A 27,916-nucleotide genomic window follows, 5' to 3' on the forward strand; every position below is an offset into this window, starting at 1 on the left:
CTGTGACCCAGAGGTGAGAAGGCTGGTCAGCCAGTGACGGGTAAGACCTCCAGGGGGAGGCAACCTAAGCCAGGCGCAGTCGCCTGGGAGCACAGATGGAGACACGATATGGATACTGGGAGCAGGAGGGGCCGTTGCCTAGGAGCCCTTGCCTGCTCCAAGATAAAAATATACGAGCACAACAAAAACATGATAATATCAAAACAGAGGCCGAGGGAGGGCTCCTTGAGAAATCACTAAGAATTCTTGGCATTCGCTAATTACTTCATCCAGAACACCTGTGTATGTTTAATAGACGTAAGCTATGTATATATTGAAACGCTGGTTATAATAAACTCAGACTGGCCATCAGCCCTCTCCGCATCTATCCTGATGTGTACATTGGATTGCGACACCGACAGACATGTAGATCTAAAGAATAGACCTGGGAGTCCAAAAATAAAATCAAATGTCTATGGTCAACATTTTTAATAAGAGTGCCAAGACCATTCAAAGGGGAAAAGAATAGTCTTTTCAACAAATGGTGTTTGGACAACTGGGTAGCCACATGCAAAAGAATAAAGTTGGACCCATATCTGAAAACAGGGACAAAAATTAAGTCAATAAAACTTTCAGACTTTATTTTTTTAATTTTAATTTTTTTTTGAGGGAGATTAGCCCTGAGCTAACATCCACCACCAGTCCTCCTCTTTTTTGCTAAGGAAGATTGGCCCTGAGCTAACATCTGTGCCCATCTTCTTCTATTTTATATGTGGGATGCCTGCCACAGCATGCCTTGATAAGCAGTGTGTAAGTCCACTCCCAGGATCCGAACTGGTAAACCCCAGAAACGTGTGAACTTAACTGCCACACCACTGGGCTGGCCCCAAAACGTTCATACTTTAAAGGACACCATCAAGACATACAATTACAACACAAAATGGAAGAAAATGTTTGTAAGTCATACATCTGACAAGGGACTTGTATCTAGAATATATAAAGAACTCTTACAACTCAATAATAAAAAGAGAAATAACCCAATTAAAAAACAGGAAGAGACTCTGAATAGACACTTCTCCAAGGAAGATAGAGAAATGGCCAATAAGCACATGAAATGATGTTCAACATGACTACGCATCATGGGAAGGCAAATCAAAAGCACAGTGAGATACTACTTCACATCCGCTAGGATGGCTATAATCAAAAACGCACAATTACAAGTGTTGCCAAGGATGTAGAAAATGGAAGCTTCATACATTATAGGTAGGATTAGAAAATGTTGCAGATGCTTTGGAAAACAGCGTGAAAGTTCCTGAACCAATTAAACACAGAGATACCATATCCCAGCAATTCTACTCCTAGGTATATACCCAAGAAAAATGAAAATCTATGTCTGCAGAAAAACTTGTACGTGATGTTCAAAGCAGCATTAATCATAACAGCCAAAATGTGGAAACAACCCAAATGTCCCTCAACTGAAAAACGGGAAAACAAAATGTGGTATATCCATACTACGGAATATTATCCTGCCATAAAAATGAATGAAAGCCTCCACACTCCATTGCAAAAAAAATCAGTTCTTGGTAGAAGCAAAATCTCTGTGTCATGGCTCTAGAGCTGGGGGTGGGACAAGTGCACACCTCTTTCTGAGCCTTATCCCAGCTCCAAAAGCTGAGCACTTGGTGGCGGGGCTGGCAGCAGCCTCAAGTTTTCTCAGCCTGCCTCTCTCAGTATGGAACAACCACCTTACAAGCCAGGAAAATAGTGATTAGGGCCCCAGTACTTTCAGCGGCAATGCACTCAACATAGAGCCTCCGTCCGATCAATGAGGGCTGGGAGGAAGGCAGCCCCCACTTCTAGGCCACACTTTGATATTTTCCTGAACAAACACTGATCAAGCTCCTACTGTGTATAATAAATTATGGGACATGTGTCATACTGCTTGACTTTGCTACCCTCCCTTAGGGGGCACACAGAGAGAACCAATTAACTTCAAACAAGTCAAGGAGATTAATCTGCTATTTAAGAAGCAATGAATCAAATCATTACATTGCACACTTAAAACTAATACAATGCTATAAGTCAATTATATCTCAATAAAATTGAAAAAAAAGAAACAAGTAATGAAATGTATTCCAAATCAGATATATATATATAGTTTCCAGAATATATGTTCCTTCAAATGATGTATGCCATTGCTTCTGGAGTCAGAGGATTACTTAAATTATAAATACCTTTAACTATGATTAACTAGTTCACCATTATGACATGTTAAAAAAATTATTTTTAGAAACTGATAAAATAAAGCAACAGCAATGAAAACCACCCTACTGCCCTACTAACCTGCAAGACATTGCCTACAATGACACTGTCAACAATCTCAGGTGAGACTTTGCCGGCAGATAAGGCAGCCTTGGCAGCAAATTCAGTCAAGTCGATAGCTGTGAAGTCTTTCAGAAGACCTCCATAAGCTCCAAAGGGTGTTCGCTTAGCAGCAACGATGAACACACCTATTGCAACGAGGAGAGATTTGTAAGTAATTATGGATTAGTCAGTGTCCCTAAGATGCTTTAAATAGTCTCACTGTGAAACCTTATTGTAAAGTACAATTTTCAATTAGATAACCGAAAACTTTTGTCACATAATGATACAAAGAACAGGTCACACTCATAGAAGCAGTCTTAAGAGTTATCAATCTGAGCAATACCTACATGCAGGCACCAAGAACTGAAATGCTTCTTCTATGTGCTGGAGTATGCTGCCTACACAGAGAATTAAAGAATCACCTAACTAGAAAGTCCCTTAAGGTTGTCTGAGGGCAACTACTCATCCTATAAGAACTTCCTCTAGAAGATTCCTGACAAGAGGTTCTCTCTATCTTCTGCTGGGAAACTTTCACTAAGAAGGCATACTCCGCTGTGTGAAGCAGCATGCCCACAAATGGACAACATAAACTAATGATTTTCCTCATACTGAGCTGGCTCAGCTTACCAAGTCTTCTGTCCACCAATTCTAGTTCTGCACAAATGCATCCTAAAGTCAGACAGATATATAGTTTCTAAAATATATGCTGCTTTGAATTTGAATTATATATACCACTGCTTCTGGAGTTACAGAACAACCCAAATTACAAATTTCAAATAACACGAACAATTTTCTTTTACCCTTAGAATAAAATGGGCAAAACAGGTCACCTTTTATATGGGTAGCCCGTGCAGTATGTGGAGTCAGCTAACCTGTAAAATTCCCCAGACTCAATGACTCTTTTTTTCAAGTAAATAAAAAGCATTCTTTCAACAGTTCTTTATTTGACATTAATTCTGGTTGTTTTCCTCTGAAGACACTCTAGTTTGCTATATTCTATTATAACGTGTCACTGAGAATACAACAAAGTTCCCTGCATTTGGCCTAACCACAAAGAACACAGAGGAATCGTGCATACGTTTATTAATGCAAACTATGACTACAAGTTTGCAGTGTTGGTAGCAGTTCAATTGGTGTCTTTGCACAAATAAATAAAAATTGCCCTTCCCAAGGCGCTCTCTACTGCCACCTGCCAAAAAAAAATGTTATGATTATACAAATCTACAATGATTGTGATGTGAGTGGCACCCCCTAGAGTTGTGTAGTGCAAAACCCGCACGTTGGGAAGCAGCATTGGTTACAGCAGTCTCATCACACTAACGTTGATTAGGCACCTACTAAATACTAGACATTTCATCACTTTTCATGTAATATCTAATCTTCCCAACAACTCTGCAAGGTCAATATCATAGCTAACACATAAGTGGCACTTACAAATGATAGACATCATGTTTGGTGCTTTGCATACACTAACTCTCCCCCAAAACAATCTTGAGCACACATTTTCACATGTTGTCTAGAAACTGTGGAACTTTTACCAATGGGCTTGTGCCCAGATATTAAACTATAATTGAGACCACTCAAACATTATCCCACTACTGGTATCTAAGTATAGTCCTCCTGTTTATGGTAGTGATCTCTTTCCATGGAACCAACTAAACCTATCCTAAAAAATCTCAGCTCCTCCTTTCATTCTTACTTTGATTTTACAGTCCAAAACAATGTTAGGAGCAACATATATAATATAGAACAAATCCAATCAGTTCTTTACAGATATAACATTCAGATATTTACAAAAGGCCACAAATGTTAGTTTGGTGAGTTACAATTTTTTTTTTTTCTGATAGATGGGTTATTCTGTGCTATTATGCCTTCCTGAATCTTTTCAAATGTCCCCTAAGCCTCCTTGCTTAATGGTCTCTGCCTATTTTTATATCAGTGTTTTCTTTATTTCATTTTTCTTTCCTCTTTCCATCTCTTCTTCCTAGTTTCATTATAGTCCTGCTTCTGGTCATGGCCTAGTATGCTCCTATCTGACTAAATCTCCAGCAGATAACGATGGTGATATATAAGGACAACCTGAAGTCTTTAGAGAATGAACAAAACTAGGCAGATATGGAAGAAGAGACCACCACGGGATGGTGTCCAATTTACTTATAGCCTCTAACTTGAAGGCCAGTAGTCCACACTGCATGGAATGACTAGAACTTAGAAACTCACAGTCTTACTGACTTGAAGAATCAGAGAAGTGAGTTCACGGCAACTACAGCCACTAGAAAGTGAGGGGGGATCTGGGGAAGAAGAGCACCACAGAAGGGGGGCCCACATTTTATATATAAACTCTTCCCCAAATATCTGGCTGATCCCTTAGCCATGCATTTGTGGGACCAAATACAAGCACCTCAGCGAAGGCTAAATGGATTGAATTTAGACAGGAGAGACAAGAGTCTGCAGTTTGAGTTCAGCCAAATTAACTGCTTGCAAGAATTAAATAAATAGCCAACCAAACAATCAATAAGTCAACACTTTTTGGAGAAACAAAACAGAATCCAGTCTCTACAATGTTTCATCTTCATGTCCTTGCGACAATCCAAAATTAACCCACATATGAAGAAACAAGAAAACATGACTCATTCTCAAGAGAAAAGAAATCAACAGAGGGGCTGGCCCGGTGGCGGAGGGGTTAAGTTCGCACGTTCCACTTCCTGTTGGCCCGGGGTCCGCTGGTTCGGATCCTGGGTGCGGATATGGCACCGCTTGGCACACCATGCTGTGGTAGGCATCCCATGGATAAAGTAGAGGAAGATGGGCATGGATGTTAGCTCAGGGCCAGTCTTCCTCAGCAAAGAGAGGAGGATTGGCAGTAGTTAGCTCAGGGCTAATCTTCCTCAAAAAAAAAAAAGAAATCAACAGAGACCAACCCAAGATGACCCAGATGTTAGAATGACAGGGTTTTAAAGCAGCTATCTATGGTAACTATGCTTAAGGATGTAAAAGGAAATATGCTCATAAGAAAGGATAGGATATCTCAATAAAGAAGTAGAAACTAAAGAAAAAACAAAATGGAAATTCTAGGGGCTGGCCCCATGGCCGAGTGGTTAAGTTCACGCACTCTGCTTAGGCAGCCCAGGGTTTCACTGGTTTGGATCCTGGGTGTGGACCTAGCACGGCTCATCAAGCCATGATGAGGTGGTGTCCCACGTAGCAGAGCCAGAAGGACTTACAACTAGAATATATAACCATGTACTGGGTGGCTTCGGGGAGAAGAAGAAGAAGAAGAAGAAGGAAAAGACTGGCAACAGATGTTAGCTCAGGTGCCAATCTTTTAAAAAATAAAATAAAAGGAAATTCTAAAACTGAAAAAAATATCTAAAATAAAAACTCACTGAATGGGCTTAACAGCGGAATGGAAATGAAAGGAGAAAGATTCAGTGACTTTGAAGATAGATAAATAGACATTACCAATCTGAAAAACAAAGCAGAAGACTGAGGGGAAAGAAAAAACAAAAACCATCAGCAGAATCTCAAAGTCTGATAAAAGAACAAAGGCAATTCAATGGAGAAAGGACAGTCTTTTCAACAAATGGTGCTGAAACAACTGGACATCCAAATGCAAAAAAAAAAAAAAGGAATCTAGACATAGGCTGTACACCTTTCACAAAAATTATCTCAAAATGGATCATAGACTTAAATGTAAAATGCAAAACTATAAAACTTCTAGAAGATAACATAGGATAAAACCCACGTGATTTTGGGCTTGATGATAACTTTTTAGATACAACACTAAAAGCACAATCTATAAAAGAAAAATTTGATAAGTTGGGCTTTGTTAAAATTAAAAACTTGTGCTCTGTGAAAGACAATGTTAAAAGAATGAAAAGACAAGCCACAGACTGGGAGAAAATACTTGCAAAACACTTATCTGATAAAGGACCAGTATCCAAAATATACAAAGAACTCTTAAAATTCAATAATGAAAAACCAAACAACCTAGCTAAAAAATGGGTAAAAAATCTGAACAGACACCTCACCAAAGATGATATACAGATGGCAGGTAGCTATCAGATGATCATCATATGTCATTAGGGAAGTGCAAATTAAAATAACAAAGAGATACCACCGCACGGCTATTACAATGGCCAAAACCTGGAACAGTGACAACCCCAAATGCTGGTGAAGATGTGGAGCAATAGAAACTCTCACTCACTGCTGCTGGGAATGCCACATGGTACAGCCACTTTGGAAGACAGGTTGGCATTTCTTATGCAACTAAAACTAAAGGTATTTTATCCATATGATCCAGTAATCCTGCTCCTTTGCATTCACCCAAATGAGCTGAAAACTTACATCCACAAAAAAACCTGCACAAGAATGTTTATAGCAGCTTTATTCATAATTGCCTAAACTTGGAAGGAACCAAGATGTCCTTCAGTAGGTGAATAGATAAACAAACTGTGGTACATCCAGACAATGGAATATTATTCAGCAATAGGAAGAAATGTGCTATCAACTCACGAAGAGAGATGGGGGAAACTTAAACGCATACTGCTAAGTGAAAGAAGCCAATCTGAAAAGGCTCCATGCTGTATGATTCCAACTACATGACATCTAGAAAAGGCAAAACTAGAGATGCAGTAAAAAGATCAGGGGTTGAGGTTGGGGAGGGAAAGAGGGATGAACGGGTGGAGCACAGGGGAATTTTAGGCAGTGAAACCACTCTTTATCACACTGTAATGGTAGATCCCTGTCTACACATTTGTCAAAACGCATAGAACTATACAAAACAGAGTAAGTCTTAATGTCAACTATGGATTTTAGTTAGTAATAATGTATCAATATTGGCTCATCAGTTGTAACAAATATAGCACACCAATGCAAGATATTAACAATGGGATATCAGGGTAAAATAAGGGGGTATACACTAATGCTCTGTACTTTCTGCTCAGTTTTTCTATAAACCTAAAACTGCTCAAAAAAATAAAGTTTATTAATTAAAAAAAGGCAGATAGAAAAAAATATGGCAGAACCTCAAGGACTGACAACACAACTGGCATCACAGAAGGAGAGGAGAATGGGTTAAAAAAAAATCTGAAGGAATAACAGCTGAAAATTCTCCCAATTTGATGACATACATTTACAGATCTGAACTGACAAGAGATTGTCACATATTGAGGTATATGAGCTAGCTATTCTGGTTTAAACCTGATTCAGCCTGAACTAAAGAAGCCTGTATTGCCTATCAAACATACATTGTACATCTGCTTTAACCATTAAAGTAAAGCATGCATTAAACATTATCTCAAAATAAGAGTGCACTCTGTTAAGATAACAATGCATACTTCCCCTCCCACCAAGCCAGTATCAGCAACACCCCATCTGTAAGCCAGTAGTGGTACTTAGTCCTGAAGATTAGTTCCCTTTCCTGGACATCAGGGTAACGTTGGCCTGCTAATCTGCAACTGAATACCTCTTTGAAACATTGATGAATATGTATCCTGGGTGTGTGTGATGTATGCTCTTTGTTCTAAAAAGGTATAAAACTGTACAGAAAACCATGCTTCTCCAGGATGCTTTCTTCCTTTGTGGAGACTGCCTTCAGGGTTAACAGTCCTGAGCCCGACTCAAGTACAGGTCACTTTATCTCTCTTATCTCTAGAACGGTTATTGATTATTTGTGTCAACAAAGCTCAGTAAACCCCAAATAGAATAAATGCAAAACACACACACACACTCACTCACTTTGGGTCAACACTGTCAAACTTCAGAAAACTAAAGATAAAGTGATAATATAAAAAGCCAGAAAAAATTGCACATTCTATATATGGAAATGATTCCAATGACCACTGACTTATCAGAAACAATGTAGGCTAATTTTATCTGTCTATCCACATACTTCCTTTCATGAGTTTGTTTCCTATACTTTATAATCTCAGAAAGCATTTTTGTGTGGGGAAGTGCTAATGGTGAAATATGAGATATCTACAAAAGAGTGTAGGTGTGAAATGAAAACAAAAGCAAGAACTTGCCCTTTATTTATAACATTTCTGCTTACTTGGTGCTCCCAGATTGTAAATGTCAGCTTGAGTAAGGCTAACACCCAACCGATGCAATTGTTTTGAATGGGGAAAATGCTACAAAATATATTTAAAAAAATAACCTGGAATGTGCAGCTACAAAGACTAGGTAATTTAAAGAGTTTTTTCTTGTAATTTCATAAACTGGATATCATGTTAATAATTACTTGATCTGGTGTCAACTTTATGTAAATGTCAAAAGGTCTAAAATTTAACAATCTTTAACAACAAACTAAAATCTTGCTTATTTTAAAAGGCTCTGAAAATTCAGAAGCTACAGATTTCCAAAGACAGTGAAAAGACATATTAATCCAGAGCAGGGTGAGTCAGAAATGCCAAGAAAGGGCCTGGCAAGGTGTGCTCATGTGACTGTACAGCAAAAACAACAATAGAGGATAAATAGTTCGGAGTGCTGCCTTCCTTTTTATCACATTGTTAGGTAAAAGCAACTGGGATGGGTGCTAATAAAAAACAGAGGACTGCTTCTTGTTGACAGAAATCTGGTAAGTTAACGACAATCTTTATCAAAGTCAATTATGCTCGCATTCACATCTGTCCTTTTCCCTCCAATAATCAGTTACATCTTCCTCTCTCTTATCCTGTAGTCCTGCAAGCCCCTGCTACTCCACTTTAGAGAAGTGCCTATCTACAATGTATCCTAACTAGCCTATACAACAATCACCCTTTGAAGCTCAGGCTTGGGTTGTAGTCACAGCCTCTAATTATCTGTTAATAACTACTATCACAGACAAGCTATTTTGCCTTTCTAGGCATCAGCGTCCTCATCTGTAAAACAGAGAAAAGGGTAAAAAAAAAGGATCACTAGTTCTACCAGCACAGTAAACTGTATCACAAATTTATAAACTTTATACTTCCTTAGTAGAGGTGTTAGTGTACATTCTTTTTCTTTACTGGGTTCATAGTTTTCATCAAATTTTCAAAGGGGTTTGTATTACAAGAAAATAGTAAGAACCACTGATAAAATATTAAACAGAAATCAATAGAAGTATTATTTTCTTTTTAAAAAGTTCATTACAATGCAGGTTTGGTTTTTTTTTTTTGGCTGAGGAAGATTCACCCTGAGCTAACATCCACTGCAATTTCCTCTTTTTCTATGTGAGTCACCGCCACAGCATGGCCACTGATAGGTGCATGGTGTAGGTCCACACCCAGAGTTGAACTCTGGGCCTCATGAAGCAGAGCATGCTCAACTTAACCACCAGGCCATCTGGGCTGGTGCAACACAACACAGCTTTTAAATGAACTGGGTTTTCTGAACACCTTGTCTAGAAAAAAAAATCAATATGCTGTTTATTAAGTAAATGTAGTAAACTCAGAGTTGGAAAGAGCACTGATGAACTAAATCCAACTGTACGAAACTGGATACACTACCCTCTGTCCTACAATACCTGCTTTTCACTGGAACTATTCACATGCCATTTTGGCTCTCCAGAGCTCCAGATCCCCTAACCAACTGCCTACCTGACATCTCCACTTGAGTGTGTCAACCTTCTCTTCCAAATCTATCCCTTCCCCCATTTTCCTCACTCTGTAAGTGGTACCATCCTGAACACAATTCCTCAAACCAGAAACATGAAGTCATTCTTGACATTTCCTTCTCATTGACCTGATACATCCAACCTCTCACCAAATTCTATCAAATCCACTTCCAAATCTATCCCAAATCATTCCTCCCCCTTTCCCCAAATCCACTTCCCCCCACTGGAATCAAAACCATCATGTGCTGTTGCCTGGACCTCTGCATTTTTTTTTTTAAAGATTGGCACCTGGACTAACAACTGTTGCCAATCTTTTTTTCTCTGCTTTATTTCCCAACCCTCGCCCCCGCCCCAGCCCCCGCCCCCGCCCCCGCCCCACCACACACAGTTGTATATCTTAGTTGCATGTCCTTCTCGTTGTGGGATGTGGGACGCTGCCTCAACGTGGCCTGAGGAGCGGTGCCATGTCCGCGCCCAGGATCCGAACCAGGGGCCGCCCCAGCGGAGCACGCGAACTTAACCACTCGGCCACGGGGGCCGCCCCCTGCATTAGATTCTTAAGGGGTCTGAACTTCTCATTGCTACATAGACAGCCTGATAGCCCTGAGTGGAAATCACATCCTGTCTTTCCCCTACTTTTAAAGTCTTCCATTGCCTTCCACTGAATTTAGAATACCTCCTTCTCGCCCCCCGCCCCCCTTCACAGAGCCCGCAGGACCCTGGACTACCAGGCTGTTGGGTCTTAGATCTTGCCAAGAGTTTGCCTACCCCGCAGCCTCGATATAAAGTGCTCTACCTGAATGTTCTTCAGGGGACACATTAAACAAGGACAAGCTTTCACACCCTTAAAACTAAAATTCCATTGACTGTGACTTTGTTACGAAAAGGGAGGTGTGTATTTTTTTCCTAAAGTTAACCCTATAACTTTTATATTTAGTGACTGTACTTTCCTGCGGTCACTCAAAAGGATGGAACGGGGAGGGAATAAGGCAGGTCTTCCAACAGAACGCCACCAAGCATTTTGGGGGAGCAGGTTACTCGGGCAAAAATCCCCTGGCGACCCGCAGAAAACACCCATTCCTCCCCGCGCGCCCTGCCCACCCCGGGACCAAGTCCGAGGCAGCCGGGCTCGTCTGCGACGCCTGCTCCCCCCAGGCCGCCTCCCGCTTACGGCGCCGGCCCAGGCTTCCTACGAGCTGAACTCCAAGGAGATAGGTCTCCGACGCACGAAGAAGCGGAATGACCCAGAAGCAAGCAAACCGTGGCTCGGCTCTCAACTGGAAATGGCAGCGCAGTCACTGTCACCAGTGCTTTGCAAGTACGTTTTCTCCTTAAGTCCTTCCGGGCTGGGTTTTGTCAAGTCCCCTTTAGGGCTCATGAGACGCCCCCGACTCTCCGCCGAGACCGGACGCGAGGCCCGGCAGGGGAGGGCAAGACCCCCGGGGGAAGAGAGGCGGGGCCGCGGCGCTCACCTCGCAGCAGGGCCATGGCAGCGCAGGAATTCTTCTCCGCCGACGCAGAGGGCGCCCCCCACCGCCACCCGGTCTTTAACAGCAGGGGGCGGTGCCCCGCGAGGCCACGACCCCGCCCTTTGCCCTACTTTCCGTCCGGCAGCCCCGCCCGCGGCTCCTCGCTCTGGAGGCTCGCTGCTGCCCTCTGCGCGTCAGCCCGTTGGAAGCAAACGTGCCAAAACGGGCCTCCGGCTTCGGGCCTTAGAGAGAGCGTTCCTTGAGAGCGGACTTTTGCCTCACCTTCTTGTTTTGAGAGACTTTACCTCTCTGTTTCCAAGTCGAGAGAATGATCTGACTCTACCCTACTCATCCTATCCCTGGTCTCTAAATCCACCCCCGACAACGAATTAGCGTTTCCCTTGATGGCCACCGCGGATTCTTTTGGAAACATGGGACTACGCGTCCGGACGCCAAGATTCCAAAAGCGGAAGTGGTTTGAGGGAGGGTGGGCGTGGGCGGGACACCGAGGACGGCGCGAGAGGATTGGCTGAGCCGCCGCGCAGGGCTGCAGTGGGTGGCTGCGCAGACCAGGGGCAGAGGCCGAGGCCGAGGCCGAGGCCGGAGTCCCTTGGCCGGTGTGGGGGCGGTGAGGTTGGCGTGTAAGGGGTGCTTAGTTTGTCGTAGGGCAGGGTTGCCCCGTGGTCCCCAGTGCAGCTCCCGGATGAGCTCGCAGTATTTTCCTTATATGATCAGGCCCCACTGCTGGCGGCGCCGCTTGCCTGGAGCCTGAGAGGATTATGAAAACGTGTTGGGCGAGGTGGGGCCAGGGGACCGGGGGCGGGCAGATGAGGGGCAGCCGCTTAGGCTAGAGAGGAGGGAGGTTTCGGGAGGCCTCTGCCACTGTGACTGTGAGCCCTGGTCGATGATGACGTGACCACTGCGCAATCTGAGTTCTGGGAACCATGATGGAGGGTGTACTGAGACCGGGCGAGCAGGACGCGGTAGATCCGCAGCGCGGGGCTCCGAGGTGGTCCAGGCTGCCTCTGGCTTGGTTCGCGTGGGGGTGGGCAACTTGACTCTGGTTTAATCCTTTTCTTCTTTGTGTTGCTTTGGTTTGAGGGAATGTGGGAAAGAGTCAATTCAATACAGAAGTAAGTTCCGAGGGGTATTAACTTTAAAAAATACGTAAACTACGTTTTCACAGCAAGTATCTGTAGTCAGTGGAATTCTGATGGTGAGTAGTGTTAAAAAAACAAAACTCAATGGAGTAAATTTGAACACCTAAGTGGCTTTATTAGGCGATTCATGAACTAGGCAGCACCTCCTCCAGCAAGCAGAGAGACACTCTGAGGAGTTACACGAAATGGAAAGTTTTTATAGGCAGAAGGAGGGTGGGGCAAGCAGGTATTAACAAAAGAAGAGAAAGGGTTATTTTTATGCCAGGACATCATCTTGGGGGAAGGGAACCACAAGAGTTTTATCATGGAGATTACCTCATTGCTGCTAATCAGGAAATTTCATATTGACTGTCAAAGGTCACATTCCTGGGATAGGTTGAAAACTGCCATTAAGTCTTGGTTTGCTGTCACAGGGGCCATTTTTGGGCCTATTTCTTTTTTTAACAGTAGATCAAAGCTTGCCACATACCAGAGGACCGTTTTTTTCCGCTTGCATCTTCTGAATGACGAGTGATGATAAAAGCTGGACACTGTGCACCCAGCATTGTGCCAGGCACTCACGTACACTGTTTATATTTGTCTACCCAGGTCATGTAACAACTATTATGTAACATAGAATAACATTGGTCAACTGAAATGAAGAATCTAGGTGATATTAGTGAGGGAGTTACTCAATAATCAGTGTGAGGAGGTCGAACCCCTGGAAACAGTTCAACAGAGCACTCTGATGGAATTGCTCTGAGGTCTGAGTTTAAATGCAGCTTAGATCTCTCACAAAACAGTGTACGTGCAGGGAAGAGGAAAAGGAAAAATTTAAAACTAGATTTCAAAAAAAGGGATAGAGTACATCTGGGCTTTTCTCTAGATTATACATTGAAAGTAACATAAATAAGATCTCCTTGGTTGTACATTAAACAAGTTCAGAGATGCTGGTGTTATTTCTGAGTGGAGGGAGGCAAGGACCAGGTAGTTAATTATTCCCTCAGTCTCTAAAACATGCAGCTGGGAAATGTGAGAGCGAAGTTCCCCTTTTATCTTTCCTGCTGTGGATCTGTCCAGCTGGTGTCTTCAGTCATGAGGTGTGGGGTTGCAAGGTTATTCTGACACAAGCTGAGGGTGGACTGTGTGGCTGCGTCATAGTACAGCGTGGATTTTTATTGTACTCACTTAAAGCAGTTTGCTTGCTAGATTCACCTGTTAGGCCACGGAGAGGGGTCCCAAAAATCGGTCCACGCATATACATCAGACAAATCCAAATTGAGGGACATTCTGCAACCTAATTAAATAGGTGGGGTTTTCCCATTTTATGGATGAGAAAGCTTAGGCCAAGAGAAACCAAAGAACTTGCCAAGGCCTCAAATCTAGAAAATTGCTGAAGTAAAATTTTGAATACTTGATACGCAGAAGCCAAGGCCCACATTGTCTCCAGAGCTTATGGGATGCAGAATATAGGAGTGGGGATAGAAAAACAGACAGGTAGCCTTAACTAAGGTGTATGTTACACAAAACAGGAAAGGAGGTGACTCTTCTTTGGAGGAAGAAATAAAGTATTTTGGAAGAAACCTTGGTAAGGATAAATTTCTATACTTGGCAGTATATGGTAGCTTAGGTTCAGAAGCTTTATTTGCTTTTTGGGGGACTGGGTGTGAGATAAAGTGTAGTTTCAGGTAGGTGGAGAAGTGAGTCAATATTGTCATTCCTAGATCAGCCCTTCTCAACCAGGGTTCCTACAGAAAATGATTTGAGTAACGATTTTCTCAGTTCTCTCAAGGAGGGTACAGAGGTAGCCTCTTTATCAAGAAGGAATGTCTTCCTCTCCAGTTTCATTGGCCTGAATTGAGTTGTGTGCCCATGCCATAGCAGCAGAAGCAGCTGGGAAGAAAGATATCTGGCCTTTTCAGCTTCTGTCTTGGAAAGTGGGCTCTGCCAGTAAGGATAGAATCTGGAGAAGGCTGTTGGGTAGGTGACCATCAGTGTCAGCCACAAAGGCCTTTATTAGCAATTACATAGTAGACTTTCATACAGCCTACACCCTCTCATATTGCATATCGACATCTCTAAATTGCTATGGTGCATTTGGATTTTCATATCTTAGCTCATGATTGAGAATTTGGAGCTCTAGCCTTTTGGCACTACCTGTCAATCAAGAGTTCTGCTTTAGCAGTGTTCTCTCTTTGGAACATAGCATTGTTTGTCTGGTTAGTAGACATTTGGTCCTGTCCAAAATGTCTGTGGACACGTTGGGTCCATGCCAAAAGGTTCTTGAAATTTGGTCCTGTCCAAAATGTCCATGAGCATATTTGGTCCATGCCAAATGGTCCTTGGCAAAAACGTCCATGCATAGAAAACATCCCTCGGTTCAAATAGCTCATAATGTTTATTTATACTTTTGGTTTGTAGGATTAATATATAAAAAAATACTGTCATGTTTTATTGACCCAATAATTGTGTTGTGGCTGTATTGCCAATAATAACCCTTGTTTCCTCGGTAGCCTAGTTGGTAATGGCACATGGGGTTAATAGATGGGTGGGGGTTTGAATCTTGCAGAAAAGCAGGATTTATAATAACTATGTGCACCAAGGAAGAGTCCTATAGTTAGAGAAATGCACAGAGGACAACAAGTCGAGAATGAGATCTTGGGGTGCATGGTGCATTAATATCATTAATATGTCACTGGGCATTTGGTTGGATGTAGCTGGGTCTTTCAATAAGGGTGGAGTTTGAAGGGAGGAGCTTGGGTAGTGAAAGCACTGAAATAAACACTTTACAGAGCATCTCGCTTGGGAGGCATGAGAATGGGTGTGGCTCTCCTACCACATAGCAGTCAAGTGTAATAGCTGCCATGAGAGGGATACCGGGCATCTAATTAACCTCCCTGCAACTATCCCATCACCCAGGGTTAATTGGCAGTGTTTCCCTTGAATGATGTCCTATAGAGGTATGATTGCAGTAGACTGAAAGAAGTGTCCACCACTATTTGGAGAGGTTTTAGTGGGTGTGACTCCCACACTTAGCTGCCAATCATTGTGGACCACCATGCCCTCAGTTGGTGCCTCCCTACTGGTCCACCCTGGCTGAACTGAGTGTTGAATTTATAAGACATTAGTAAGGTTTCCCTTACCAGTAAACCAGTGACCATCAGTTAGATGGCTACAAAAGAAAAAAAAATAACCGTTCTTCTGTTGCTTGGCAATACAATGTCTTTATTTGAAAATTCTCAGCAGAATATGGCAGAAATATTATACTCACAAAATGAAAAGCCAAAATTACATTATAATGGTTTTGGTTACTGTTTCCATCCCTTTAACAGAGATAGGAGTAAAAGGTACCCGTGCTGTGAAGAGAGAAGAGTCTGCAATGCCCAATGCACGACTAGGCAGGATCTGGATGACATTACAATCATTCAAGATGAGATAGGAAAACATTAGCGCAACGTTAGTTTGAAGGGGAAGGAAGGAAAACCCTGAATAGGTTAAAACACATGCAGAAGAAGAGTCAAATGTAATGCCATCTCATGTACTTCAGAGAACCCTCCGTGATATTCATGATGAAGAGGTCCTGTTAATCCTACCAAAAAGAAACTTACTAAAGATGCAAGTAAGTAGAATTCAAAACAGACATCTACCTCCACACCCAACTTCATTGCATGGAATTGAAATTCCAGAGGACTACAAAGTGACTAGACGTGGAGAACAATTTTTTATCCATGATTTCGGTGCTCAAGATCATGAAAGAATTCTTATTTACAGAACTTATGACAGTATTCGATATTTAAGTGCCAATACCACATTATTCAGTGATGGCACCAACACAGTTCACTCAGTTATTTACTGTGCATGGTATAGTATTGGGTTATACTATGCCATTGACTTACACTTTACTATGAAAAAGTGAAAAGATACAGATGTATATATGTGAGGAAGTACCTTCACTTGCACGCGAAAGAAACCTCAACATGAACACGTCATTGTGCATGATGAATTTTGAGATTGCAAATATGAATGCGATTTGACTACTCCTACCAAATGCACAGTAACAGGATGTTTGTTTCACTTTTCACAATCACTGTGGCGAAAAATATCTTCTTTAGGTCTAACACAAGTATTTGACAATGGAAAGTAACACCTGTAAGTGTGCATCCATGTTGTTTGGACTTTGATCTGTGCCTTTGGAAGATGTAAATGAAACTTTTGAGTATATTGTGGAGAATGCAGAAGAAAATTTAGATGAGCTAATGGGCTGTGTTGAGAGAGTATATATCAGTGGAAGGCATGGCAGGGGCAAAAGAGGATGAGAAGCTTCAAGATTTCCACTAGAAACTCAAAATATTTATACAGCAATACTGAACAGTGGTCACAGGATGAACAATGCAGTGGAAGGCTGGTATAGCAGATTTCAAAAGCTGATGGTAGTGCCTCATCCTTCAATTTGGAGATATTGGAGTGTTAAAAGAAACAGCAAAGCGATGAACAAGTTATCGCCCAGGTTCTTGGTGGTCACACTCAAATATGGCCACCAACTTCACAATAGCAACAAAATCAAATTTGTATAACAGAAATTGTTAGCAGATATATCAAATGTAAAGCCAATAATCAGGTCAATATATACTTGAGAGCAATTGCTCGTCGACTTAAGAGTAACCCTGCCAAACTTCATGACGAAGAAGAACAAATGTGAAATCCAGAATTCATCATGAATTACATAAAATAATGTAAGTAAAATTTTAATGAAGTTAAATGTATTATTTAACGAATCATTGGCCAAATGTCTCAATGGATGTTTAGGACAGGAACAAATATCAAGGACCTAGGACATTTTCGGCATGGACCAAATGTCTCCATGGACGTTTGGGATAGGACCAAATATTGAGGACCTTTTGGCGTGGAGCAAATGTCTCCATGGATGTTTTGGACTGGACCAAATGTCTTGCAAAGGTTTGTGCAATTGCTTTGATTTGTTATTGAATTCAGTGTTAACAGTTATCAAAAAGGAGTGGAAAATAGACAAACTAAAAATGCTGCTAAGTGAGTGTAGTGCCTGGCACGTGGGAGGCAGTCAATAATTATTTGTGACATTGAATACTACTACTGATGATAAAATTGAAACCCAAATAGAATTCTTTATGTGAGCCAAAATCAGCACATTTTATCTTAAACTGACACTCTGTGAACTTAAGCCAGTCAACTGTGTATTTTGTAATGAAGAAAATAAAAATTAGAGAACATATGTGAAGTGAATTATGCCTAAATGTGAGATACAGTGGAGGAAATAAACAGATCTTTAGTTATTAAAAAGTATTTATTTCCACAAATTTTTATCCACAGCTGAATATTACAGTGACTAATACAAGTATTTTGCTATAAACAAAGATGTAGTTTACAGATTTGTTCAAAATTGGAAAAATATTTTTATCAGTAGTATTTCTTCTACAATGTTAGATTCAGCCCTGAATAAGATGTGAACCCCGTCAGAGGAACAGTCCTTTATCTAAACATCAGTTGGCAAAATGTTGTATCCAAATCTGGATTATTCTGATACAATATCACTTTAGAAAGTAGCTCAAATTCATTTCTGATTGATCCCTTTTATTAGAATTAGAAATTTTTTTTTAGGAAAAACAATCTTTAGTATCTAATGACCTTTACAATAAGGAAAAAAACACAGTCCTATGTTTTATTGTCATTGGCATCAACCTCTAATTTTCTATATCCCTAACTCTCTAATTATGGCACCAACGTGTACAAAAAGTGAATTATGACTATTTGGCTTCATGCAGCAAATTAATCTGAGAAACTTACCACAGAGAAATACCTATGATGAAAAACTACAGGGTCCGGCCCCATGCTGTCACATTTTAGTCACCGTTTAGTCCCACAGGCACTGTACAAGTGATTTAATACCCCTGCTGCTTTGGAATTAGGTCAAATGTGTGAAAACATTTAAATTTACTATATGCAAAAGAAATGGATTCTAATTTATTACCATAATCTTAGTACATTCATTAAGGCTCTAAGTAAATATTTATGAATTGATGGTAGTAGTGTTAATTTTTTTCTAAGTTTTTCAAGTTTGTAGTTTTGTCTTTTGTTTTTACAAAAGGCTTAAAATTTAGTGTAGGAATATCAAGGGAAGAAACTCCTATTAACATGCTCCATGGAAAGGAGGAAAAATGTCTATTTTCCTTTGGGTCTCATCTACTTGCCAGCTCCCATCAAGCTACCTGTAGCTGTGATGGCACAGGGACAATGCATGTGGGTTATGTGCTCATCAGCTTCAGCAACAATTATCCATTAATATGTCCATATGCACATTACTATAGGTGAACAGATAGGTCCCATTTAATACTCAAAACACAAATTGTTTAATCTATAAATATTTGATTCTTGAGTAATCTTTAAAATGCTTCTGATGTCTCAAAAGACAAATCAAAACTCTACCATGATGTTATGTTGAACATTAAAATTCTTCCCACGGCAACACTTATTTCAGAGAAATAATTGATGTCAGTTATCTTAGTAACTGCTAAAGGCACCGAGTGAGAAAAGTGTCAACTAGATTTTAAATATTGAAAAATAAAGATATCTGGTGCAGAGCTGAAATCTTTATGTTGAAATAAGTTAGTCATTACTGATTTCATGAAATTGGAAAATGTTTGAGTTGAACTGACTTTTAAAAAATGCAAATATTAATAATGCTAACAAAAGATTATTAAAGTTTCCCTAAAGATGCTTCTTCCAATCTCTACGTGTTAAGTTAAATAGGGCAGATCTAAACATTTAAGTAACCAACTACTATATTTCTTTATTGTTAGTGGTCCCTAAAAGACTGTTTGTAAAGTATTTCTAAATTAAGTACAGCTCCAGTGAAATACCTTTGTCTTTTGGAAGAGGAGAACTAAATCTGCCATTCCTTAGGCTAAGGAGACAACTATTCATAAGGTCCGACCCCTCATTTATTCTAATTGCCAAGCTTTTATTCCAGTCTTTGGCACCTAGTGATTAACCGACCAGTGACAGCAGAGAGGTAGTGACCCAAAGAGATCTAGAGAATGAGCGTTAAGACAGTACGTACGTAAGGACAGTAAGCCATTGCATTTAGGGAATCACTGCTTTTCAAACTCCTTAACACTCTAACAAGGCATTTTTGGTTATCTTGAAGATTTAGGACAGTCCTTACATGCAAGACTCATTTTTAAACTAAAGTGCAGTAAAAAGCAAATTATGGTTAACTTTAAAAAGAGGTAGCCACAGACCCAATTGGTTTAGACTGGCCTTCCAAAGTCAGTGTGTGGGTTGAAGGGTGTGTGTTGTGGATGTCCGATTATGTAACCGTAAGAAGGGAAGGCACAGCTCTGTGCAGACCCCCGAGAGAAGCCTGGATGTTTAATGTGGAGGTAGAGGGGATAATGCCCATGACGCTGATTTGGACATGATGGTCAGCAGTCTTCACCCAGGTGCTGTGCCTGGTTCTGCCCAGCGGGCAAGGAGAATGACTGAGGAAGCTGAGCTGTAAGGACCCAGTACACAAGACTTGGAGGGCTTGGAGTGTGTTGTGTTTCCAAGAGCCTGATGAATTGAGTGGCTGAAGAAGGTGGGAGGTGGTGTGTGTGTGTGCTTGCAATTCATGGGGAAATTTTATCTTCTTGATGTAATATAGAGGCTCTTCTGTGATTTGCAAACACCATCTGTTCCTGTCATGGGAACAGCATGCTATCATTTACCAGAAATATGGAAAAAAATAGTAAAAAAGGAGCATAAAGAATATATTGGGTTTTCTAACTGAATGCTTGCTTTTAAAGAGATTAGAAAAAAATTTATAAAAGCAGCAAACATAAAATCTGTTGGAACATTATCACTGCATACTCTTTTAGTCCTTATTTCAAAGCAGAGATATTTATGATTTTTATGTGGTAAATTTGAAAAATGTTGAAAATCACCTGAAAAGGGAAAGTTGACGTAAGCTATTCTCTTTAAAAAGAACACACACAAGGGGCTGGCCCTGTTGCCAAGTGGTTAAGTTCGCGCGCTCTGCTGCAGGCGGCCCAGTGTTTCGTTGGTTCGAATCCTGGGCGTGGACATGGCACTGCTCATCAAGCCACGCTGAGACAGCGTCCCACATGCCACAACTAGAAGGACCCACAATGAAGAATATACAGCTGTGTACCGGGGGGCTTTGGGGACAAAAAGGAGAAAAATAAAATCTTTAAAAAAAAAAAAAGAACACACAAAAAATTCAAAAACTTTTGGATAATAATTTACTAATTCCTGAAGTGATTTTTTAAAAAGTTGTTCAAATAATCTGTTCCTTTACTATTTTGGTTATCTGGCATTTCTAGTGCATTCTGTGATGTTCTTAGTGGAGGTTTAATGGCAGTAAGGGATTGCAGGCTTTCATATTGACTTATTTGGTTTTTAATCTGTAAATAAAACAACAGTTGTTATTCTTTTCTAACACTTAGCTTATATAGATTTTTGTGAAAGTTTTGTTGACTCAGTAAGTGCATGGACTAGCCTTGGAAACAAAGAAGGCTGTCTTTCCATCTTGCTCACATTTTAGGTTTGGGACAGCAGCATTTTTAGCATAACTCATCCGTAAAGCCAAGACTACACAAAGGGTTTGAGCACATTAGGGACCGAGACTTGTAATTTTGCTTCAGAAACCACTACTAAAAATGTTTAGTCTGGAAGTCAATTACACCATGGTCTCTGCATCAGCAGGCATTAAAATTAACCTTTGGGATACTTCTCAGAAGGCCCAGGCCTGTATTTTCCTCCTCAAAACACCTCCCCACAAACTCATCCACACCTATGGTTTGTTTACCTGGGGAAACGTCACTCACTAAATGACAAATACATGGTTATTAATAGCATTATTTGTTAAAAGTCCTCGGAAGGCAATTTATACAATTTACATATTTTTATTTTACTTTGGACATTCTCCAGTTATAGGCAAAGATTAAAACTAGGCAGTTTCTCTTTTAGAGTCTGGCACTGTTTATACGGCCATGGGGACTGTTTGGTGGCTGTAGATTACAATGTATATTTGTTTAGACCGAAATCATACTTAAAAAAAAACTTCCACATTTCAAGTGTTTTTATTCCGAGCAGTAGGTACAAAAAAATAATGACAGATGTGTCTTATTCTGTATAGTTCAGCACTCTGCACAGGCTCTCAATCTCAGATTTGATGCACTTTTAGAGATTTAACAAATCCCTAAAATCATTTTATGGTATATGCTTCCTTCTTGCTCTCACTGGCCATTGAGCCCAAGTTGGAAATGTGCATTTTCAGACTTCATTGAGGAATTCCAGATTGAGACATGCTGGGATGTGGATCGAGTCCATGGTCAGAGAAGATGGATTAAATGGGAACAAAACAGGAAACATGTGCTTGAAGTCTAACAGCAGTTGCTGAGGGTCATTCCGCTCTTGTAGCTGTGCCTGTGGGGAAGAGTAAGATCATGTAAGATACTTCCTCCACCTAGAAATAGCCAGTTTAAGTGAATTCGCAAAAGTGAATTGGCACATATCGTGGAAATACTTCTGTTAAGATAATTAGGTAGGACTACAGCATCATGTGGTGTCCTATCCCTGAGATATTCAGCAGGGAAAGAAGCCCTGGTTTAGGTGAGTTGGAGATCAGATGACTTCAACCTTCCTCCTAATTCTAGCATTCTTTTAACAATTTTCCATCTAAGGGAGACTAGAAAAATATACTTCAGGTGCAAATCATGTGGAGAGGCAGTGTGATGAGCTGGTGAAGGCCATGGGCTCTGGAGGCAGACAGCTTAAGCTCTAATCCTGGCACCACCCTGGGCAAGTTCCTGAACCTTTCTATGCTTCATCTGTAAAATGGAATGGCAAGAGTGACATCACACAAAGTGACAGACTAGGAACTCCTAGGGGTCAGTCCCTCCACTGAAGTAACCACTGAGCTGGAAAAAGCAATTGGTATCAATTATCTCGGAACTCTGGACCCTGATTGGACACTGACAACAACCAGGAGAGTGCTTGATGAAGGGAAAGCTGCCAATCTTTGCCAAGAGAGTGGTGTGTGAGAACCAGCTACCATTCCCCAGTCTCCAGCCCCACTGCAGCTGTGGGGATAGCCCTCACACTCCTGGAGCAGCTGGCTGGTGCCAGGTCTGGCAGTGGGACTTTGTCCTCCATAAATTTGGGGTTGTATACTTTGGTCTGGCGGTTCTGAACGACTGGCACAGATGCTTGCCTTGGTTTTTGGCTCTCTTGGGATGCAGTGGCACCAACTGGAAGATTTAAAGGGATAGAGCTCCTCTCCTTCTCCCCTCTATTGGGAGGCAGACATTTTAGGAAAAGTATAATAAGTGAAATGAAAAATTTCAGTTCAATGAAGGAGTTCAACAGCAGACTTGAGCAGCCAGAAGAAATGATCAGTTAACTTGAAGATAAGGCAATTGAAATTCTCCAGTTTGAGGAGCAGATAGAAGAAAGAATGAATCAAAAAGTGAACAGAGCCTGAGGGACCTGTGGGACACCATAAAGCATACCTACATGTACATCATAGGAGTCCCAGAAGGAGAAGAGAGAGAGAAAGGGGCAGCAAAATATTTGAAGAAATAATGGCCAAAACCTTCCCAAATCTGATGAAAGACAGACACACACACACCCCCTACGCAGAAGCTCAACAAACTCCCAGCAGGATAAACTCAAAAAGGTTCACAGTGAGACACACTACAGTCAAATTATCAAAACCCAACATCAAACAGGGAATCTTTGGGGTTGGCCCTGTGGCCAAGTGGTTAAGTTTGCGTGCTCTGCTTTGGCAGCCCAGGGCTTCCCTGGTTCAGATCCCGGGTGTGGACATGGCACTGCTCATTAGGCCATGTTGAGGCGGCATCCCACATGCCACAACTAGAAGGACCCACAACTAAAATAAGATATACAACTATGTACTGGGGGGATTTGGGGAGAAAAAGCAGGGAAAAAAAATTTAAAATTTAAGAGGGAATCTTGAAAGCAGCAAGAGAGAAGTGATTCATCACATACAAGCCATCTTCAATAAGATTAAGAGCTGATTTCTCATGAAAAACCACAGAGGCCAGAAGGCAGTGAGATGACATATTTAAAGTCCCAAGAGAAAAAAACCTGGCAACCAAGAATTCTATACCTGGCAAAGCTATTCTTCAAGAATGAAGGAGAAATTAAGTCATTTCCAGATAAACAAAAGCAGAGGGAGTTATTTACCAGTAGACCTGCCCTACAAGAGATACTAAAGAAAGTCCTTCAGGCTGAAATGAAAGGACATTAGATAGTAACTCAAAGCCGTAAGAAGTAAAGAACACTGGTAAAGCTAACTACATAGGTAAATGTAAAAGTCAGCATTATACTTTTGCTTTGTAACTCTTTTTTCGTATGTGATTTATATACAAGTAGAAAACAAAAATTATAAATCTCTGTCAATGGGCACACATATATAACATGTGACCTATGACAATAACAACCTAAGGCAGAGGGGTGGAGATGTATAGCAGCAGAGTATAAATGTACTATTGAAACTAAGTTAGTATTACTTAAACTAGGTTGCTATAAATCTAAGATGTTAATTGTGATCACCAAGGTAACCACAAAGAAAATCACTAAAAAGTATAGAGAAAAGGAAAGTAGGTTTCAAAATGGTACGCTACAAGAAATAAACACATAAAAAAGGCAGTGATGGAAGACTTGAGGAACAGAAAACATATAAGACGGACAGAAAACAAGTAGCTAAATGGCAAAAGTAAATCCTTTATCAGTAATTACTTTAAATGCACATTTAAAGGCAACTAAAAGGCAGAGATCGACAGAATGGATTAAAAAAACATATCCATCTATATGCTATTTTACAAGACACTTTAGAGACACAAAGAGATTGAAAGTAAAACGATGAAAAAAGATATTTCAAGTAACTGAAAAAGAACTAGACTGGCTACTTTATTGTCACACAAAATACCCTCTAAGTAGAAAAAGGTTACAGGAGGCAAAGAAGGAAATTACATACTGATAGAAGTTTCAAGCCATCATGAAGACATAACAATTATAAATATATATGCACCTAGCAACAGAGCCCAAAATATATGAAGCAAAAATTGACAGAACTGAGGGGAGAAATAGTTCTACAATGATAGTTGGATACTTTAAGACCCCATTTTCAATAATAGATAGAACAAGCAGACAGAAGATCAACAGCAAAGAGAGGCCATGAACAACACGATACACCAGTTAGACCTAACAAACATACATGACCAAGTTGGAGTTATCCCCAGAAAGCAAGGGTGGTTCAACATATAAAAATACAAGAATATTGCCTTGTATGCATACAGTTATGTGCCGCATAATGACATTCTGGTCAATGACAATGGTCCCATAAAATTAGTACCATACAGCCTAGGTGTAGTATGCTATATCATCTAGGTTTGTGTAAGTCTCTCTATAATGTCTGCACGATGACAAAATTGCCAAATGATGTATTTCTCAGAAACATATCCCCATGGCTGAGTGAAGCATGACTGTACATACAAGGGAATGTTATTCAGCCATAAAAAGGAGTAAAGTTCTGATATATGCTATCACTTGGATGAACCTTGTGAACATTATAAGTGAAATAAACCCAACTCCAAAGGACAAACATTGTATGATTCCACGTATATGAAATACCTAGAATAATAAGAGACAGAAAGAACAGAGGTTAGCAGGTGCTGGGAGGAGGGGGAAATAGGGAGTTATTGCTCAATGGGTAGAGTTTTTGTTTGGGGTGATGAAAAAGTTCTGGAATTATACAGTGATGATGGTTATATAACATTGTGAATATAGTTAGTGCCACTGAATTGTACACTTAGATACGGTTAAAATGGTAAAACACATTTAAAAAAATGAGATGGGGAGAGTCCTCTCCTAAGATTGTGAGGATCAAGAGAATTAACATTTTGTAAAGCACACAGAACAGTCTCTGGTACTTGGTAAGTGTGACGTTTGCTCATGACTATCTTTATGACATGCTCCTTAGTTCCTTCTGTCTGTGCACACACCATCAACCTTGGAACCATGAACTCCAGGTAGGAGCTGTACTTCTAGAAAGGCCATTGAGACTAGCTAACTGTGAGAGTACTGTGAAGAGGAAAATCAATATATCCTGATTTTGTGAAAACAGAGGTCCATCCCAGTCTAACTTAAAGTATAAAAACTGGCTTTTCCTCGTTAGGACAAGGCACCATCATTGCTTCCAACAGTGACAATATTTTGATATGCTGTAACTTTCTAGAGGTTTCATCATTTCCTTGTCTTAGAGAAGACCAAGGGATATTACTCTGCTACACTCATCCAGTATCGGATGGCACAGCTGACTCATACTCAGAGTGCCTCTATTTCCCCTAAGGCTTCAAGCAGGGGGTGAGGTCAGTAAGTAAGCAGTAGCCTTTGAAAAGTGCTGGGGAATAGGTTTTTAGAATGAAATCAGTGTGAGGGTAGGATTGTGAGGTGGTTCTGCAGTGGCAGAGGAACCTATAGAGTTGAACCTGAATAATGAACGGAAAACACTGTTTAAATTTCCACGTGTCAATTTAAAAACACCCATGTGTTTGTTATCTTGAAAGATGGCCCAAAATTTTGAAGTAATTTTAACACTTTGAAAAATTAGTTTGAAATAATAGGAAAAGAAGTTTAAAAGAGGCAAGGACATTTAGGGACGAATAAGCAACCAGCTTTATTAATTTAAGATACCAAATGATGGCTCTGATGTGACCCTGGCAGAGCATTCTCTCTAGGATCACTGGCAGCTCGCACTCAGCTCACTTTGAGCTTTGCTGCATTTATTATTACATACCTATCACACAGCACATGAAAATGTACATAAAATGTGAAATGGCAGGAGGCTCTTAAAATTTTTTCACAGCACTTAAGGTCCTTTTATTTCTCTACATTAGTCAGATATATCAGTAGGCATTACTATTTAAAGGGTTTGAAGAAATTGTAAGGCATTTAGAGGAGGTTATAAAAATGAGACCAAAAAGAAAAGTTAATACCTATATTGTTACAATTCAGCAGCAAAAGTTGTGTATACATTTAATTATTCAAAGTTCACAAGGTAGTCATTTCACAGGAATCCTCTTGTGAATCCTTTGGTGAATTTAACAACCCCCTCAAATTTACATTTTTAAAGATCAGCATATTCCGGCCATTCAGCCCCAGCAAATGGTTTAAGGAGCAACTTGTGTTTATCCTACATAAGATATGTTTTAATATAGAGGATGGCGGGGATTGTTCCACCATTTCCTCTGAGCACTGTCTAGGGAAACAGAACATAAAACTATGTACACATCTTCAGAGAATATCTTACCAACCTCCATTCCCTTTTTCCTATGTCTTTAATTCAAGCCCAACGTCTGGCTTGGCGTATATTCTCTGACCTTTGGCCTGAATTCTCTTCTTGTAAACAGTGCCACTGTTGTTCAACTTATAAGCAGTTACAGCTCTCCCTCTAATACGTGTCTCAGATATTTAAAAGCAAATAAGACCTTCTAAACATGCACTTTGGTTTGTGTAAATTATCAACTCTCCATAAAATTCAGTAGGGGGTCACATATCTCAGTGGCTTCTTTACTGTCATCAAAGTCTTCCTCTCCTTTTGGCAGTTGACTGTACGTGTTTCCCAACTGGATCATTTCCATGAGCGCCTCTGCCTTTTGAGATGTCTGTGTTGGGGACTGCCTGCTTCTCTCCATGGTCTGCATCTTTAATAACCCACTGCATTTTCCCCACTGCCCTTAGGAGAACAACCTTCCATCTGACTTGGCATCCATCCCCTGACCTTGAGCCTCCATTCTCTACTTAGATATAATGCTAAAGTTAATTTATTCTTTTCCCCTTTCCCTGCCTTCTCCTCTGATCGCTTTCCCCGTTTCTTTTGATCCCTGTTTTGTATTGGCATCACTTCACTGGCTAAAGGGATTGTTTAAAAGTTTGAGACAGTATTATGTCTCCTCAAGGTGTTGCCCACATATAATAAGGGGAGAAATGTTCACCAGTTTTCTGAGCAATCTCGATGTGATTCAGCATTCTGGTGCTGTCAGCTACTCCTCACCCATAAACGTTAGGCCATCAGCCAAAATCACCTCAGGCTCAGCTTTAGGAAGCTCCTCTTTAAGTAAAAAATTCCCATAATCTTCAGAAAAAATAGATTTAACTAATCATTTCCCTAATATGTTTCTTTCAAGCATGTTCCTAGGGCAAGTATTATAAGTTCTAGAGAAAAGATTTAAAAGCTCTAATTGTTTTCTTAAAAGAATGTTTCTTAATTCATTTGGGGGTAGGGTTGATATTCTGCTTTGTTAATTCCAGTTGGTGCTATAGTTCAGTAA

General features: G+C 40.6%; 2 protein-coding genes, 1 long non-coding RNA gene and 2 other non-coding genes across 10 annotated transcripts in view; 3 read left to right on the plus strand and 2 right to left on the minus strand.

Moving 5' to 3' along the window:
- Nucleotides 1-11,434, minus strand: part of ACAA2 (acetyl-CoA acyltransferase 2) — a 30,662-nt gene extending 19,228 nt beyond the window's left edge. The window contains exons 1-2 of the mRNA NM_001309272.1: nt 11,389-11,434; nt 2,323-2,489 (exon numbers count right to left, since the gene is read on the minus strand). Coding sequence (NP_001296201.1) covers nt 2,323-2,489; nt 11,389-11,404 — 183 coding nt within the window. The 5' untranslated portion in view covers nt 11,405-11,434. The remainder of the gene's footprint in view (nt 1-2,322; nt 2,490-11,388) is intronic.
- Nucleotides 11,435-12,061: 627 nt separating this feature from the next.
- On the plus strand, nt 12,062-12,205 carry LOC111774865 (small Cajal body-specific RNA 17). The gene has a single exon (XR_002810166.1). It is a non-coding gene; the product is annotated as a small Cajal body-specific RNA 17 (non-coding RNA).
- Nucleotides 12,136-17,772, plus strand: LOC138915298 (uncharacterized). 2 transcript variants are annotated; one of them, XR_011421058.1, is made up of 3 exons: nt 12,136-12,601; nt 14,057-14,112; nt 15,857-17,772. It is a non-coding gene; the product is annotated as an uncharacterized lncRNA (long non-coding RNA). The 2 variants fall into 2 exon arrangements; XR_011421059.1 differs by lacking the exon at nt 14,057-14,112.
- On the plus strand, nt 12,284-12,353 carry LOC111774862 (small Cajal body-specific RNA 18). Its single transcript, XR_002810163.1, has one exon. It is a non-coding gene; the product is annotated as a small Cajal body-specific RNA 18 (non-coding RNA).
- A 53-nt stretch (nt 17,773-17,825) lies between the features above and the next one.
- MYO5B (myosin VB) overlaps nt 17,826-27,916 on the minus strand; it is a 348,428-nt gene continuing 338,337 nt past the window's right edge. For all 5 annotated transcript variants that reach the window (XM_070221084.1, XM_070221085.1, XM_070221083.1 and 2 more), the window contains one exon: nt 17,826-21,986. In XM_070221084.1, the coding sequence (XP_070077185.1) occupies nt 21,834-21,986 (153 nt within the window). In that variant the 3' untranslated portion in view covers nt 17,826-21,833. The remainder of the gene's footprint in view (nt 21,987-27,916) is intronic.

Source organism: Equus caballus, chromosome 8 (genome assembly GCF_041296265.1).
Source record: "Equus caballus isolate H_3958 breed thoroughbred chromosome 8, TB-T2T, whole genome shotgun sequence".
Classification (NCBI taxonomy): Eukaryota; Metazoa; Chordata; class Mammalia; order Perissodactyla; family Equidae; genus Equus; species Equus caballus.